An 18,966-nucleotide genomic window follows, 5' to 3' on the forward strand; every position below is an offset into this window, starting at 1 on the left:
ATTGGCCATTTAGATTAGCCCGGCTCAGCAACCATGGTGTCGTTTAGGGTCAGGACTATCTGTGCTAGTAATGGAAGATGGGGAATTATTGTGAAATTTACCAAAAGTTACTTGTTTTACTATATAGGCTGGTTAATTTAGTTTTAAAGATCTATCCAAGTTTAAAATATGATCTTTCTTAAAGGCAAAATAAAGAGGACAGGCTGACCTTATGCAAATTACTTACAGAGCTTCATAGATCAGTTACAGAAGCGAAACTCTAATTACTGACTCGTCTCAGCAGTTCACAATGGACTCTTTCTTTTAGGAGATCAAACTAATTTGTGCACTTTGATCTTTAAATCTTAGCAGACATTTCATTCATAAACAGTTTTAGTACATTATGCTGCGCATGAAGGCTAAAATTGGAACAAGCATACAGTGACAAGGTCACTTTAACAATCCAGCTTCAAATAAGAATGTTTTAAAGTGGTAGATGTTTAAAATCAAAGTGTTTGATGGTCAGATTAACCTGTTCAATCCTTCGTTGTTTAATGTGTGGCAGGTCTTGGTCCGTGAAGAGAATCCAGGGATTCAATATCGATTTAACCCTCCAGTCAGCAGAGATCCTCTGAGCAGTTATGCTTGGCATTATACATCCTGGTCTCGCTGCTCTGCACTGTGTGCAGGAGGTGAGAGTTTTCTATTCACAGACAAACATATTGCAATCATTGACAAAAGAAAATGCTACTTAAAAGCATAGTTAACCCTTAAATGAAAAATTACCGATTCTGAGATTAAAAACTACCGAATTTGAGATTCATGATATTTTTTTTTCTTCTGCAGAACATTATAGTATTTATTTTGTTGTTGCTAAAAGTCATGGTCTTTGGTGATTTATTAACTCCAAGTAAACTATAAATGTCACTTTAAAAGTCAAAAACATGTACTGAAAAAACTTTATTAACCCTTGTGTACTGTTCAAATTGACTAACTTTTCGTTATGTTCGTGGCTGTTTTTTCCTCATTGACTTATTATAACATTTTTTTGATTGCGAAGCCATAAGACCAAATAATCATGCATTGTTGATTGTTGGTGTTTTTTTTACTGTTGGGAAGATGTAAAACTTCACAGTTTTACTGTTGATCACCAATTAGCAGCATTAACCCTTTAGATAAGCCTGTGCAAAAAAAGTTTCGGATTTTATGGAGTAAATCATCAAATTATAGGGTGTGCGCATAAATACACTTACTATGTTCACTATGTTCTGAGAGCTGATCTGCTTGTTTTTTTATTTCCTCAAACATATCAAGCTACAGTTAAGGACAGAATTATTAGCCCCCATTAGATTTTTTTTTTCTTTCTTTTTTTATATTTCCCAAATGATGTTTAACAGAGCAAGGACATTTCATATGGTTTTCACAGCATGTCTGATCATATTTTTTCTTCTGGAAAAACTCTTATTTGTTTTATTTCGACTAGATTAAAAGCAGTTTTTATTTTTTTTAAAACCATTTTAATGTCAAAATTATTAGCCCCTTCAAGCTATATATTTTTTCGATTGTCTACAAAACAAATTATCGATATACAATAACTTGCCTAATTATCCTAACCTGCCTAGTTAACCTAATTAACCTAGTTAAGCCTTTAAATGTCACTTTAAGCTGTATAGAGGTGTCTTGAAAAATATCTAGTCAAATATTATTTACTGTCATCATGGCAAAGATAAAATAAATCAGTTATTAGAAATGAGGTATTAAAATTATTATGTTTAGAAATGTGTTGACAAAATCTCTCCTTTAAACTGAAATTGGGGAAAAAAATTAACGGGGGGCTAATAATTCAGGGGGGCTAATAATTCTGACTTCAACTGTATATGCGCGAAGATCTCTTTTACACACACACACACACACACACACACACACACACACACACACACGCACACACACACACACACACACTCCATATAACCATATGGTTTTAAGCTAGAAACTAAGCTTTTTTTGCAATGCAACTGATGATCAAAAGTAAAAAATACAAATTTAGCTTTTTCTAACACAGAAAACCAGCAACAATCAAAAATGCATGATTATATGGTGTCATGACTTTAAAATTAAAAATTGTCATAATGGGGCAAAACAGCCACCAACATAGTGAAAGGGTAGTGAACTTTTCCAATGTGTATTGCTGAATTTGCAACAAATTTTAAAGCATTTTCCCGAAATATGTGTCAAAATAAAATTTGTCTAGAAAAAAATCATTCCATTTGCCTAAACACAGAGAAAGTTGTGGCCAAATTAAGCCTCAAAAACACCCCAAAGTAGATGAAAACATCCCCAAAAGCACATAAAAGGTTAAAGGGATAGTACACCTGAAAACTGTCATTACTTACCCTCCACTTGTTCCCAACCTGATTGAGTTTCTATCTTTTTCACGAAGGAAGATATTTTAAACAAAGCCAGTAAAATGTAGGGACGCTGACAACAGAGATGAGGATCCATGTGCATTTTTATTAAAGAGTAGTCATATAGGAAATGGTCAAACACAGGGGCAAATAGGTACATACAGGGAAATCCAGAAGCGTAGTCAGGTCACAGGCAAATGGTCGATACAGGCAGCAGACAATGTAAACAAGGCAAGGGTTAGACACGGAAAGACTAGACTAGAAGACGGCTTCATTATGTTGCAGGGTATAACCAAACAAGACTCAGCAATAAGAGTGTCAAAGCAAGCCATTTATATAGTCTGCATAATCAGTACTTGAGCAGTTCCCAGCTGTGTGTATAATCAATAGAGAACCGAAACAAGTGTGTTTGGTGCATGACAGGATTTGTAGTGCATATGGTGACAGGATTGTAGTCCGGATGATAATGAATGTTCTCCAGATATTTATATTGCTGGTGATCGTGGTGAAACCTGTAGCTATTGACTAGTATTTGTTTTTTTACTATGGAAGTCAAAGGTTTGGAACCACTTTACAGAGAGTAAATAATGTGTAAATTGACAATTTTTTTTTTGGCAAACTATCCCTTTAATACATATAAATCCTGATGACACAAGCGCTTCACTTGCATAGCTAAATTCAATTCAATTCACCTTTATTTGTATAGCACTTTTACAATGAAGATTGTGTGCTAAAGCAGCTTCACATAAAAGGTCATAGTAAATAGGAACAGTGTAGTTCAGTTTTTAGTGTTTAAGTTCAGTTCAGTTCAGCTCAGTTCAGTGTGGTTTAAAAATCACTACTGAGAGTCCAAACACTGAAGAGTAAATCCAACGATGCGCAGCTCTATAGATCCCGAAACATGCAAGCCAGTGGCGACAGCGGAGAGGGAAAAAAAACTTCACTAATTGGCGAAAGTGAAGAAAAAAAACCTTGAGAGAAACCAGACTCAGTTGGGCACGACCATTTTAATTTCTCCGCTGGCCAAACGTCTTGTGCAGAGCTGCAGTCTCAGCGGCGGAGGCTGGAAGCTGGCCTCAGCGAAGACTCGTCTGTCCCTGGAGCGTCACAGGAATCAGTCTCATGTTCTTCACTGTTCCATGACCACCACAGTAGCTGCTCAGGATACGGCCTGGTCCAGGATATGGAAACCTTGGGATCATCTCGTCATTGGTCTTGGATCAAAGTGACTCTGCATAGTCTGAGGGCCTCGGGAAGAGTATCCCCTGGTGGAAATGGAGAATAAAGAGAATAATTAGCGTAGCTGCTGTTCATAGTGTATATAAACAAGATGCAGAACCTTTGTGGAAGCCCGCTAAGTGGTGCACTGAGTGTATGCTTTACTAAACAGATAAGTCTTTAATCTAGTTTTGAATTGGAAGAGTGTGTCTGAGCCTCAGACGTTATCAGGAAGGCTATTCCAGAGTTTAGGAGCTATAAATGAGAAGACTCTACCTCCTTTACTCGACTTTGCTATTCCAGGTTCTACCAGAAGCTCTGAGTTTTGAGATCTTAAAGAGCGAGTTGGATTGTAGCGAGTCTTCAGAAACCACAGTTTTGTCTTGTTCTTTTTGCTCATGTGCATTTACTATTTAAGCTATAAAGAAAAAAAGTCAAGCACATCTCATGATTTCCTAAGCATGTTTAATTAAACAGTAAATGTTCATATTTGGATGATCATCCCTTTAAAGTTTTTCCTCAAAGCAACTGACATAAATTGTATACACGTTCACAGTGATTACTAAATGCATACGAAAATCCAACTTGGTTCACACAAACAGTGTACAGTAAATGCCCCATGTCGGTTTGTAAAGATACACATGAACTGTTTAAAAGGCTGGGATTAAAACGATTATACAGATTTTATATACTAAGAACCCCAGCTTTGATGTTGCTTCCTATCCTCAAGCTTTTTTTGCATTCATGCTTTGAGAGTAAATGACCCATGTTTCTTCTTGCTGATAAGAAACTATTAGCTGTAGCTCAGAACTAATTTGTTCCAGAATCATTTTAAGGCATCGTGAAGATTGATGGCTAACAACCTTAAAGGAGAAGACAGTGCATTAAAATAAATCCAAAATTTAACTTAAAGTGTTGATTAAAAATAAGAATGCATATTATTTTGGTATTCTTCTGGTTATCAACAAGTATATGATTTTGTTAGGTTCCATTTCAGTTACATATATAAATACATATATACATACATATGTATATATATGTGTGTGTGTGTGTGTGTGTGTGTGTGTGTGTATGTATGTATATATATATATATGTATATATATATGTATATATATATGTATATATATATGTATATATATATGTATATATATATGTATATATATATATATATATATATATATATATATATATATATATATATATATATATATATATATATATATATATATATATATGTATATATATATGTATATATGTATATATGTATATATGTGTATATATGTGTGTATATATATATATATATATATATATATATATATATATATATATATATATATATATATATATATATATATATATATATATATGTGTGTGTATATGTGTGTGTGTGTATGTATAGGTATATAATATAAGGCCTATTTAGGCAGCATTTGGCTTTGGAAAATAGCCATAGTTTTCAATAAAACTGGCACAACAAACAGAAAATACCTTTACAGAGACTGTGTATTTACATAAAGACAGTAATGAAACATCAAAGCTTCATGTTTGTCTGATTGAGTTTACAATAATCAACTGTGCTTTTTATATAATAAAGCCTGTTCTCTGTGTCACAGGGGTTCAAGTCCAGCAGGTAGTGTGCAAGAAACAAGCTGATCTCTCTGTGGTTTACAATCACTTCTGTGACAAGAAGAACAAGCCCAAAGACAAGAAAAGACCATGCAACCTGGAGCCCTGCCCTCCAACGTGGGTGTTCTGTGTGTTTGTGTTTGTGTGTTTTGCATTAAAATCCTTCCCAAGAGGTCTGATCACATATGTATTATGAGTATGCTTGCTAGGGGGGAACATATGGAGTTTCGATCACATAACTGTGGTCACAGCTGCATAAGGACACATCAGATTTGTGGTAATTTTTAGTGTGTCCTGATGCCTTCAAGACATATCTGGAAACTGATTTGACAGTAACTGTAACTATTTATACTAGGGCTGCACAATACAATGAAATAAAATTGAGATTTGGACAAATTTGATTTGTCAAAACACACAAGCTGTGATTTAATTAAATATATTCAATTATATGCATTATGACTTTAGAGTTAAGTAAGGCACATTTGAGTTAAATGAAGCTGACACTGCAATAAGCAACCCATATTTTCATTAGTTTGTGTTACTGTTTGAAATTGACTTTTTCATTTGAATCAGTGATTCATTAACTTTAGGCTCACTCTAAAAAAATCACTTGAGTATATGAATCATAAAGTGGAAATTAACTCTAAACGGATCGTTTAAATCGTGATTCGTTAACTGGGGACTCGCGCTGAAAAGATAATTTGAGCAAGTGATTCGTAAAATGGAGATTCACTCGGAACAGATAATTTGAATCAGTGATTCGTTAACTGGAGACTCACTCTTAAAAGATTATTGTCTGCAAGTAAATCGTAAGTGGAGATTCACTCTGAACAGATCATTTAAATCAGAAATTCGTTAACTGGAGTCTCACTCTGAAAGGTCATTCGAAAAAGTAAAGCGTTAATTGGAGATTCACTCTAAACAGATTATTTCAATCAGTGATTCATTAACTGGATACTTACTCTAAAAAGCTCATTTGAGTAAGTGAATCATAAAGTGGAGATTCACTCTGAAAAGATTATTTGAATCAGTGAGTTGTTAACTGGAGACTTTCTCTGACTGAATCATTTGAATTGGGGAATCCTTAAATGGAAACTTACTCTGACTGGATCGAAAACCAAATGAGTGAAAATTATCCATGAAACTCAAACTGATTTGATCATTTGAATCTGTGAATCAGTAACTGATTTGTTCTGACTGAATCATTTGAAGCAAATAGTTGTTTACCCAAGAATAGCTGTAGTTAGATCAGTCCAGTTCAAGTTCAAATGAAACCAGTTAGATTAACAGGTTAATTGAAAAAAAATCAGTAAATGTGTGCTTAAGTAGAGTAATGATGTAAAAATACTTTGTCACTGTTCACCACTGTGAATTATTGAAACAGTGAGAATGTGACCTGTTAAAACTTAAGTAGAGGTATTTCACATATGCAAAACACAGTAAATTACACATGAAATGTTTAATTTATGCACAGTAATTGCTTGTAAAATGATAAAACTTAATGATGGAACTTTTTTGTTTGTTGATTTATGTTAAAAACTATATATTACAATGAAGTATTTTCTAAATTCTAAAGAGCTTACAATTTTATAATTCTTAATTCTTTTTTTTAACATATATTACATTTTCTTGGCAAAATCACTACACAATCACTGTATTTTGTTCAGTCTAAAACAATTATTAATTGCAAAATTAAAATTTAAAAACCCAATTGTTTTTTAATTAAATTAAACTTTTAGATCAGGGTGTACAAAGAAATTTGAATAATGAGCACTGATGTCTTTGGTGTGCCTGATAACTTCTGTGCCTGAGATCTTCTGTGTGTTTGTCAGGTGGTGGACAGGAGACTGGTCAGAATGCAGTCGGAGCTGTAATGGAGGAGTTCGCACACGGGAAGTGCTGTGTAAGAGGAAGATGTCTGTTACAGAGGAGAAAGTGCTGGATGACACGGCCTGCACCACTCCACGACCTTCAGTCACAGAGCCCTGCAACAACCATACCTGCCCTCCTGAGTGGCATGCCCTCGACTGGTCAGAGGTAGACGAAAGGCCATGTAAATTTACTTCTATCTCTGGTGTCATTTGGTCTTTTTAATCTGTCATCATCTTCTTTTTGCAGTGTACTCCCGGCTGTGGTCCGGGATACAGGTACAGGGTGATTTTATGTAGAAGTGGAGACAACGGAGAGACGCTGCCAGAGTCTGAGTGCCCGAAACAAACCCGTCCGACCACCAGAGTGCGCTGTAACATACAGCGGTGCCCACCACCTCAGTGGGTCGCGGGACCCTGGGGAGAGGTGAGATCACATGATTAAAAATGTCCTCATTTAAGCAGTTCTAATCCTCTATGAATTTCTTTCTTCTATTGAACACAAAACAAGATATTTTGAAGAATGTTGGGAAAAATAATCCATTCGCATCCATAGCAGGAACAAAAGATACTGTACCATCGAGGTCAATGGCTGTTTGTTTCCTAACATTCATTCATTCATTCATTTTCTTTTCGGCTTAGTCCCTTCATTAATCTGGGGTCATCACAGCGGAATGAACCGCCAACTTATCCAGCATATGTTTTACGCAGCCCTTCCAGCTGCAACCTATCACTGGGGAACACCCATACACTCTTCTTCACACACATACACTACGGACAATTTTAGCTTATCCAATTCACCAAACGCCAACTGACCTAGCCGAGGCTCAAACCGGCGACCTTCTTGCTGTGAGGCGAGAGCACTACCTACTGTGCCACCGCGTCACCCTCTGTTTCCTAACATTCTGTAGTATATTTTTTACTCAAAAAAATTATTTTTCTGCTTGTTCAAAGTATTTACTTAAAATGAGCTGAAACAAAACAATTCTTCAGATTTGTTTGAGTGAACTTGATTGTATTATGTTCAATTCACTTAAATTTGTCGTCTTAACTTAAACGATTTGTGTTGGCACAACATGAATGAATAGTGTGTAACCCTGCATTTTTTACAGTGTTCTTTGTGTTCAACTGAAGAAACTTAAACAGGTTTAAAACAAGTGGAGGATGTGGAGGTAAATGATGACATAATATTCATTTTGGGTGGACTATCCCTTTAACCCTCAAACAAAATTATATTATGCCTTCGGTAATGGTGAATAGCAGGAATATTCTCAAAATAATTTTGTTTAGGGCACAAGGCAAAAATCTTATTCAAATAAATGAATCTCTTACATTTTAACTAGAAATAACCAGAGATTCTATGCTTTTGTTTAGGATTGGAATACATGTATGGCAGTACTAACATTTATAAATTATTCATTTCATTAACAAAGTTATATTCAAGATTAATCATTGTATCATTGAGTCATGTAACATTGAAAATCGAGAATAAAATTGATGACTATTTCTTTCTCTCCCACTATTGACAGTCAGTCAAATACAAAGAGAATTAAAAATGAGTATGCAAAATTGCAAACATAATCGCATTATTAAGGTACAAATGAAATCGAAACTAACCATACTGTATGATTTTGTTAGCTCACATTACTAGTTTTGTGGTAAACAATTCATCTATGCATGTCATCAAGAGAAAAAAAATGTTTGCCCTTCTACTCTTTAATTGAAATCTTAAAATGCACTTGATTTTACGGTATTGGGCATGGTTAACATACCACCCCTCCAACTGTCAGTTTTGACAGCAAACAGAAATGGTGAGGCGGAGGTGTATGTTAGGCTGTAATAACTCTCCCCAAACCCTTTCCTGATCTTTCTGAAAAAAGAGCCTACTTTACTACATCCATTCAGCTCACAGTAAATAAAACAAGCCACACCCACTGCTTTCTCATTCAATATTCATAATACGAGAAAAAAAAAACTGTTGCAGCTTCTGGTTCATGCAGACTTTAAACATAAACATAATCTAGGACTAATTTAAGTTGCACAGTCCAGATATGTTAAGTTCCTTCAAAACTATTTCTTTTCTCGTACCCGTTGATAAACGTGTGTATGTTTGTTTGTTATAGTGCTCTGCGAGGTGTGGAATGGGTCAGGAGATTCGTTTAGTTCAGTGTCTGACGCACACTGGTCAGCTGTCCAATGAGTGCCCTGAGTCTCATCGCCCCGCCTTCATGCAGCAGTGCAAGAGCAAGTGTGACCACAGCGGCCCTACAGACAACCCTGAAGGTCAGAGGTCAAACAAAAGCACGCACACACACACACACACACACACACACACACACACACACACACACACACACACACACACAAATGCTCGCTATTCAAATGCTGTCCTGAATGAAATCTCATAATAATTAACTTTTTCCAAACATGTGTTGAAAGGATGTGTCTGTCAAAGATTTTTTTTGGTAAATATTTCCACAATCAATTGCTCTTTTAGCTTTAGTGACAACATTTTTCATAGTTGTATGTCTCACTACTCAACAACCCTGACGACCTGTGTGAATTTTCATTTAAGTTATTGGATATAATATGCTCTGTCACTGAGAAAGATTTATAGTTTACATGCATTTTGTTCATAATTGTAATCTTCCCAAATTAGCACAACTTTTAAGCCTAAATACAATTGTCAGAAGTAAATATAAACTATAAACAAGCTAGCTACACTAACAAACCTGTAGTTTTTTTAATCAAGTGATTAGAACCACAATGAGGCTGTGAAAGCAGGTTAGTGAGTCATGGTGATATTTAAAGTGTTGGCAAACTCTGGAGTCCTGTTTAGATGTTTATTAGTGCAAACCCTTTTATAAGACAAGAACAGGGTTCCCATACTTCTTCAAGGTACTTTAAATTTTAGACATATGGATTTAAGGCCAGGAAAGTACTTGTAAATCTTAGGTTCTTGAAAGTGCTTGAATTAAATTTGAAATGGAAATTGCTTATGGTATTATTTCAACAATTATACTGCGTTAGGTTCCACACAATCGATTTGTGTTAGGACAACATGAAGGAATGAAGTTAACTTATTATTTGTTACTAATTTAAGTAAATTGAACATAAAACAATTAGGTGGTTATTTAAGAATTGTGTTGTTTCTGCTCATTTTAAATAAGTAGTCTGAACAAACAACAAACGTCATTTTTGAGTGTGTGCTGCTGTCAAAAACAATGAAAAATGAGAAATTCTTCATTTAAAAGCTTAAATTTAAATCTTGTACAAGAACTTCGACAAATAAGGCAATTTTTGTCAACTTCAGAAACCACATTTAAGTATTACTAGTGTTGACATTTTATTAAGGTTCTTTAAACTGTTTAAAACTACATTTAATTTTAACGTATTTTGAAACATCATCATTACGTGCACATTTTTAATGTAAATATTAGGTGTAACTGAAACATTTTCACAATCATGGCACTGCATATGTTGGGAATTAAAACAGTGTTTGATTTAAAACGAATGGTGCTTTAAAAAGTCCTTGAAAGTCTTTAAATCTGCTGTTCATGATAAAGTAAAAAACATGAAAAAATGAATGCCAGAATAAAATATAACAAATATATTTAGCAAACAATTCAACAAAAAACACATACAAAACCCATTGACTTTGATGGAAAGTAAATGTTGCCTTTTTTATTTGAATTAGTTAATAAATTCCTTTTATTTTGAGGAATTACCTTTTAAAATAATTCTCTTGACCTGGAAGTGATTCAAGTGATTGCCATCCAAATCTACGCCTCTGAATGCATGAGCGCGCACTAGACTAGACAACATCACTACAATACATCACCTAACATTCACTGGAGAGAAACAGTACAGTTAGTAATAACAATATCAAACTAAAAAAGAAGGTAATCCTTTCTGCGAGAACTGGTATGCAATTACATATTTTGACTGCCAAGCAGGACAGTGTCAAAAAATCTTTGGACCGAACATTTTGATTGGACAAACTTGTCTTAGTTCTACACCATCCACAGAATAGTAACATACATACTTTATTTAATGATTGCCATGAGGATGTGCAGAGACTTTTAACCAGCATAACAAAAAATCAACCGTCTATTGCTACTTTAAATGCAATGTGTGACACAACAATTAAATCTAAACGTTCTAATATTAAAGAAACTCCACTGCATGCTGTGTGTTTTTCAGATGCGTATTGCATTTCTCAGTACAGTACTGCTTTTGCGACTGACTGCACTTTTTTCTGTGTCCTGTAGAGTGTAAAGATGTGAACACAGTGGCGTACTGTCCCTCTGGTGGTCAGGTTCAAATTCTGCGGCCGTGCATATTTCAGACAGATGTGCTGCAAAACCTGCCAAGGACACTGACCTCTCTCTCTCTTTCTCTTTTACACACAAACACACACAAACACACACACACACAGTTATTTTCTATGTCTCTCTCTCTCACCCCGGTTTTCTCCCTCTCCGCCCTCCCATCTTCTTGCATGGCCAAAACCGCCCATGCTCAGCATTCCACTGGAGGAGCACAGTCAACCACTGGCAGACTGACATCACTGAGGGAGAAATCATGGAGGAAAGAAGAGAAAGAGAGAGAGAGAAATGGAAGAAAATAAGAGAGAACATTTCTCTCCCTTCGACCAGCTGCTTTGGCACTGCTGCTGTGAAAACCAGTCTGTCCAAAAGACATCTGTCAGTCTTCTTAAGCTCTTCCGCATGGTGCTCTGGGTCGTCGCTTGTCAAGCAGAGAAGTGTTTGTGTGAGCTGTCACACCTGTAGTTCTCAGTGAGTAATAGTCGTCTAATGTGATAAAAGATTCATTTACTGACCTGTCATCTTTACAAACAGACCAATCCCAAATGGCACACTTACATTGCACTTCACATTCATACGGAAGATCGCAGGTTGTCATGTTTAGCTTTTAGAATGGGCTATATGCACAGCCAGTGTTTTTCAGCCAACTTCTGGTAAACTTCCGATGAAAGGTTTATGTGGCTATTTTTTAATTTCATAAGGTTCCTTTTACAGAATTGATGTTGTAATGTAATTACAATACATTCAGTTAAATAGACTAAGCATTTATTTAAGTGTTCAATCATAAAACAAGATGAAATACTGTGTAAACATTAGCACCGTCAGTAATAGCAGACTAGCATAGAAACTCTATTGAAAATACTGGGGTAACAAAAATGTTCACATTTAAAGACATGGCACGGAAAATTGGAATTGAATGCAGTGCTTCTTGTCTTGTCCTTTATATCATAAATCATTCAGGCAGTGAAGATCATTGATTTTTTAAGAAATTAGATTTTAAACATGGCGATTTTGTAATGAAAACCGGAATCGCTTGAGCTGGCTGACTGAAAATTAAAATTAAAATCTTTGTGAATATACCTCATTGTGCTTGTACCCTTTGATTCACACTTATTTGGAGACCTCTGTCAAAGCAGCATTACTTCACGTGGAGAATGTGGAAGAAGAGGGTTTAGTGTGTCATTTGGGATTGGGCCATAGTCTCAAAAGTGCACTCAGTCATTTTTTTAAATGTAGCTCTTTTTATCTTTGAATTATACTGACACCTAGTGTTGTGGATGAACTATTATGCACAATAATTGTCTAAAGAAAGAATTGTTCATTGTAAGGCATTAGACTATTTAGACTTTTATCTTTTAGACTTTTATTACTGTTCTCGTGAGCAAGTTTATAAATACAACTTGGCTACTAATGAGTAGTTTTCACCTGGTCAATAGATCTCTACGTGGTGTTTGTATTTTACTTTACATGAAATATTACATTGTAGAAAAATGATCTTGTTGCATTTCGGCAAGTTGAAAACATAACAAACCTACTTTTATTGACGTTTATAGTAAACCTTTGAAACATTTTATTATTTGGGTTTTCATATCAATTACTATGCAAAAATCAGCTAATGATTGCTATTTAATGGGTTTATTTCTATATATTTTATATTGTATACAATATATTGTTTCAGACTACTAAAGATTTCAGTAGAAGTCATTTAGAGTAAAATAAAAAAAGTTGAATCATGAATTAAAGGGAAACTGTTATAGCATATACAGTGGGGGAAATAAGTATTCAACACATCACCACTTTTCTCAGAAAACTTTTTCTAAAAATATCCATATATGCAAAGAAAACCAAACTAATTAGTTTACAAATTAAGTTATGTGTAATAAAGTGAAATGCCACAGGAAAAAAGTATTAGACACGAGAAGAAAGGGAGGTGTAGATAGGCAGTGAAAGACCAGACTGCAGCTGGAGTTTCTCAGTAGTTATTCAGCAAACCTCTGCTCTTCGTCATTATAAATTAATATTAGCTGCTTCAGTCCAACATCTACATTAGCATGATGATGAAAATGAAACCAGGGTGGACATTTCAGCAAGACAGTGATCCAAAACACAGCCAAGGAAACTCTCAGATGCTTTCGGAGAAAGAAAATCAAGCTGTAAAATGGCCCAGCCAATTACCTAGATTGGATAAAGATCAGATTTGATAGACAACACCCACAGAACGATCAAGATTTTTACACTCTGTTGAAGTTTGTAAAAAAAATCACACCTGAGCAATGCATGATTCTCCATATGAGAGGCGTCTTTAAACTGCAATCACCAAAAAAGGTGATGTTAAATATTAAATATAATGTATTAAATACTGTTCAGTAGTTCAGTACTTTCCTCTTATGTCAATTTGTTGTTATTACGCACAACCGTGTGTTCATTTCCATGTCAACAGCTCCTTTAGAATATATTTCCCAGAAAAAAAAACATGACTTGTTGACGTTTTCCCTCACTGTATTTTACAGTGCAGGTTTTGATAGTAAACAGTTTTCAAAAAATGTAAATGTTTAGTGTGGAAAAAAATGATTGAGTGCATTTTAAAGGCATAATTCACACCAAAAGGAATAATCTGTACTTACCTCATCCTCATGTTATACATTTCTAACAAATTTTAGGAAGTTTGTCCATGCAATGAAACTTGTTGTCTCTCTGGGGTCCAAAACAACATTTTAGTATACAAATAGAAACCCCAATTTGACATTTTTCTAAATATCTAATAATCAAAATGTGTTAATACTGATTTGAAACATGAGAATAAATAAATTATAATTTTGGGGTGGATTATGCCTTAAAGGTCTTTCACACTTTTAGCAATTTATAAAGCAACAAACCAACAATTTAAATAAATTCTTAATTATATGAGTGGAAATTTTCAGTTCAATATAAATGTCATTTTTGCTTGTTGAGTTAAGTACAAAACATTTACCAGCTTATTGTAACTTGTTGACAATCAGCATTTAAATCTGTGTGAACGGCCCTTTTGGGACCCTTCAGATCATTCAGATATCATAAGCTCTCATTCAGTGTGGTTGGTGCTGAGATACTGTATCTTTAAATCTGACGGCCGTGTGGCCATTTGCAGGTGCTGTTCTGTTTTCATCCGGTCCCATAATGCTTACACTAATTAATCATAAGATATTGTGCGTCAGTCCAACCGGGATGAACAATTAACTGTTTAACAATTGGAGGGAAGCGAGGTAAGGTGAGTTTAGCTTCTGTGCACAACATAACAGTTGTTTAAACAGCCAAAGGAAGCTGTTGTTGTACCATGTTGTGGTTATGTTGTTATTCTTAGATTTTTTTACCCAAGATAATGTACTGTATTCTTGATGCAGCACAAGTGGCCATGTAGCAACTGTGGTGCTCAATTTTGACTTTAGTAACTTTTCAGTTTTTTATAAATACAGTTGAAGTCAGAATTATTAGCCCCCCTGAATTATTAGCCCCCCTGTTTATCTTTCCCCCAATTTCAGATTTTTTCAACACATTTCTTAACATAATAGTTTTAATAACTCATTTCTAATAATTGATTTATTTTATCTTTGCCATGAAGACAGTACATAATATTTTACTAGATGTTTTTTAAGACACTTCTATACAGCAAAAAAAAATGATAGTTAAAGGCTTAATTAGGTTAACTATGCAAGTTAGGGTATTTAGGCAAGTTATTGTATAATGATGGTTTGTTCTGTAGACTATCAAAAAATAAATAGCTTAAAGGGGCTAATAATTTTGTCCTTAAAATGGTTTTAAAAAAACAAAACTGCTTTTATTCTAGCTGAAATAAAGCAAATAAGACTTTCTCCAGAAGAAAAAACATTATCAGACATACTGAGAAATTTCCCTGCTCTTTTAAACATAATTTGGGAAATATTTTAAAAAAAAAGAAAAAAAAAAAAAAATCAAAGGGGGGCTAATAATTCTGACTTTAACTGTACATGAAAACCATTGAGATCTTATAGTGAGTTAGTCCCAAAAATTCAACCTAATGTGTTCTTCTTCATTTGTTTACATATATTACATTTCCGCTAAAGTCATACAATAGATTTGTGCGGGTCAAATATTAAAATTGTAAAAATATCAATTGTTTGCATTGATGCTACAGAAACAATGGGGTTTGAATATGTACACATGCAGATGAGATTTAAGAGTAAAGGGGAAGAATATGGATGGAAGTAGTACTTTTCTGCCATATGTTTTAGTCTGTTCCTCACAAAAAAAAGATAATAATGGCAATAATAATGGCAATTAAACAGAATTCTCATTTTCGGTGAACTTTTCTCATTTTTAAACTTGGGAATTCAAAATGTTGAATGAATTTCCTTCCAAAATCTGTTCTGTTAATCGATTTTTAACCCAAATATATCATCATTCAGCTCAATCTTGTCATTGAATCAACTTACTAGTATCAGTCACTGTTAGAGAGCCATTACAGACCTTCTTCCTGTCCTGGGTCCTGGCAGCACACGTCAAATGTTTGATTTTGAAGAGCAGATCTTGAGGAGATGGCCTCTGTTCGAGGACTGATGGCTTATCTGTGGTGCTACAGTATGGTGCTATGTCTTTATTTGTCATAATCTCAAGATTTATGTTATTTTTGTATTGTAGGGATTGTTTTGCTAAAGATAATACATTTGCTGAAGAAAAAATATATATAAGCAGGATTCAATGAAAACTAGAATTGTTGTTAAAGTCTGCAGAGACACTAACTTTGTAATCATATCTTTGGTACAATTATTATGTGAAAGTAAATTGTTTTGCTTTTGATGGCTAGCTTTGTGTGTTTTTTATTCATTTTTAAAATATTTTGCATTGTGTTCCTACATTTGTAGATTCACTTTGGAAATGAAGTCACGCTTGTTTATTTTGACTTTGTTTATTGTTGATTTTCACGTGCTACTAAGTAACGTGCTGTACCTTCTTGTGCCTGTGATGTAGTTTATGTCATTTGAATTGTACTCAGACCAGTTGAAATGAATTTGAAATGCAGAATAAAAAGATGCATTGTGTACAAATAAAATCTGGTTTTGTTTTGTCTGTTTTCATTTTATACATTTATATTTCCCTGAAGCTGGGTGGATTTTTGCACGATTACGAATGCGTCAAGCCTCAAGTATGTGGGTGTTTAAGCCATTCCACTGGAGATTTCTGCTATATTGTACATAAAACAAACTAATAGCAGCTGTTTATATATTTATTGTTACAAATAAAAGCATTTATTTGCTCTTGAGGCCAGCTCTTATTATCTGACTTATGTTACATTCTCCCTAATTTTCACTCTGATCTGGGTTACGGCACTAACTCCGTCAATGCTCCAAACAGGGGTGGCAACCATCCACACTCGGATGCTGGGGACCACTAATTTTTTACTTTACACTCTCAGAAATAAAGGTACAAAACCTGTCAATGGGGTGGTAACTTTTCAAAAGGTACACTTTTGTATCTTACAGGAGCATATATGTACTTTAAAGGTACAACTTAATACCTAAAAAGTTCAAATGTGTACCTCATAGTAATATCAAAAAACAAAAGTGTATGCTAACAGTACAAAATTGTACTTTTAAGGTACCAATGTGCACATTTAAGGTATAAATTGTACCCTTTGCAAAGGTACCACCCCAGTGACAGGTTTGGTACCTTTATTTCTGAGAGTGTAGTTGCTAGTCTGCCTATTGAGGGCAGGGGAGGGAGGTTTACTTTCCTCCTATCTGGGTCACGACACCAACGTAACAGCTCTGGTTTTACTCTTTTGGCTCTGAAACAGGATTCAATCAGGTGTTTCTGTCATGGAAAGTGTGCTCACTAGCAAGGATGCTAAAGTCCACAGTCTCTATCAACAGCTTCTAGTGCATCTTTTGAGACTATATGAGTAAGGAATATTCACACTTCTCCTAAAACCTGTGGAAATTTCACTCCCATCTTTGTCATTCATACATGGGAAGCAGGTGCACTAACAACTATTCCAAAGGCCTAGGTCTAGTTTTCAAATATATAATCGCTGGAGTCTAATGCCCCCACCTCGGAGGCATTTAGGCTACAAACAGGGTGGGTTACACTAGAAGGATTACATCTCTGGGTACTGAGAATGTGCACATAAATATAATAATTTTGTGTTGCTGTACAATAATAACTACTGTTTTATTCATTGCTGTTAGGCACAGGTGTCAAATCCAGTTTCCTGGAGGGTCGCAGCTCTGCACAGTTTAGTTCCAAACAGTTTGCTTCAAAACACTTACCTATAGATTTCAAACAAGCCTGAAGGACTCAACTAGTTTGAGCAGTTGTGTTTAATTAGGGCTGAAGCTAAACTGTGCAGAGCTGTGGCCCTCCAGGAACTAGATTTGACACCTGTGAAGGTAGGTTTAGGGTTGGGATAGGTGTAGACATTAATAAAGCAAAATAGACTGGACTCCACATCATGTACAAGACCTTAAATCGGTCAATCAAAAGCTCCAGGAAGTTTGTACAGTCCACTTGGAGCTCAGGTCCCACTTATTTGGAACTGCTCCAAACTCTGTTAATACTTATTCTACATGTGGGAGTTAGATTGGCTCTTGAGGCCACAGGAGTGAGATTTTGTAAGTAACTGGCCTCTGTTACAAACTCACCCCTAAATCTCACATTTGTACAGCTTCTTCTAGCTCTCTTGCATAAGCGCCGCATCTAAAATAGCATACTTCCCTAGCATATGAAACAGTATGTTAACAGAACTGTATGTCCAAATTCATAGTGTGTGAAAAACAGTAGCCTGTATACAAGAAGTACCCAAATTACCTACTATTTTCAAGTGAGATTCTGAAGGGTGCATGCAATTAATGCTTGCATGGTGCATGAGAATATCCTCATTGAAAATACTGCATTACATTATAGATAATAATTGGATGGTGGCAGTGGTTTGCACTGTCGCCTCACAGCAAGGTCCCAAGTTCGAGACTCAGCTGGACCAGTTGGCATTTCTGTGTGCATGTTCTCCCCGTCTTCGCATGGGTTAAATGTGAGAGTGTATGGGTGTTTCTCAGTACTGGGTTGAGATTGGAAGTGCATCCACTCCTTAAAACAAAAGCCAGAATAGTTGGTGGTTCAATCTGCCGTGGCCACCCCTGATAATTGAGGGACTAAGCTGAAGGAAAATGCAGCAACATTTCAACCATTAATCAACCATTGGAAACAGTTCGCATCAATGCTCCCTGATTTTCATGGTGCATTGTGGGAGTTTTCAGGGAGAAAAATTTCAAGTGCACTTGAAGGAATTTCAAATAGCTCACTCCCTGATCAGTGCCTTGACTGCTTAATAGATAGATGTGACCAATGACTACAGGGCAGATGTAGTACTTACGCAGCCTGTGTGCAATATAGCACAAACAGAAGTGCTAATAAGGACAGTCATGTTCACCATGCATATTCAAGGTTCTTCCAAAATGGCTACTTCAAAGGGAACTTCAGGAAAAATGGTTATGCCACAATCCGATCCCATGTTTCTTTGCATATATTTAATTT

At 35.3% G+C, this 18,966-nt stretch overlaps 1 protein-coding gene across 1 annotated transcript in view; it reads left to right on the plus strand.

The window, feature by feature from the left end:
* The window catches only part of adamts10 (ADAM metallopeptidase with thrombospondin type 1 motif, 10), an 87,933-nt gene extending 76,355 nt beyond the window's left edge, over positions 1-11,578 (plus strand). The window contains 7 exon segments of the mRNA XM_056463765.1: positions 545-671; positions 5,216-5,345; positions 7,061-7,265; positions 7,347-7,523; positions 9,220-9,379; positions 11,368-11,399; positions 11,401-11,578. Of these exon segments, the coding sequence (XP_056319740.1) occupies positions 545-671; positions 5,216-5,345; positions 7,061-7,265; positions 7,347-7,523; positions 9,220-9,379; positions 11,368-11,399; positions 11,401-11,478 (909 nt within the window). The 3' untranslated portion in view covers positions 11,479-11,578.
* Positions 11,579-18,966: the final 7,388 nt, after the last annotated feature.

This window comes from Danio aesculapii, chromosome 8 (assembly GCF_903798145.1).
Source record: "Danio aesculapii chromosome 8, fDanAes4.1, whole genome shotgun sequence".
Classification (NCBI taxonomy): domain Eukaryota; kingdom Metazoa; phylum Chordata; class Actinopteri; order Cypriniformes; family Danionidae; genus Danio; species Danio aesculapii.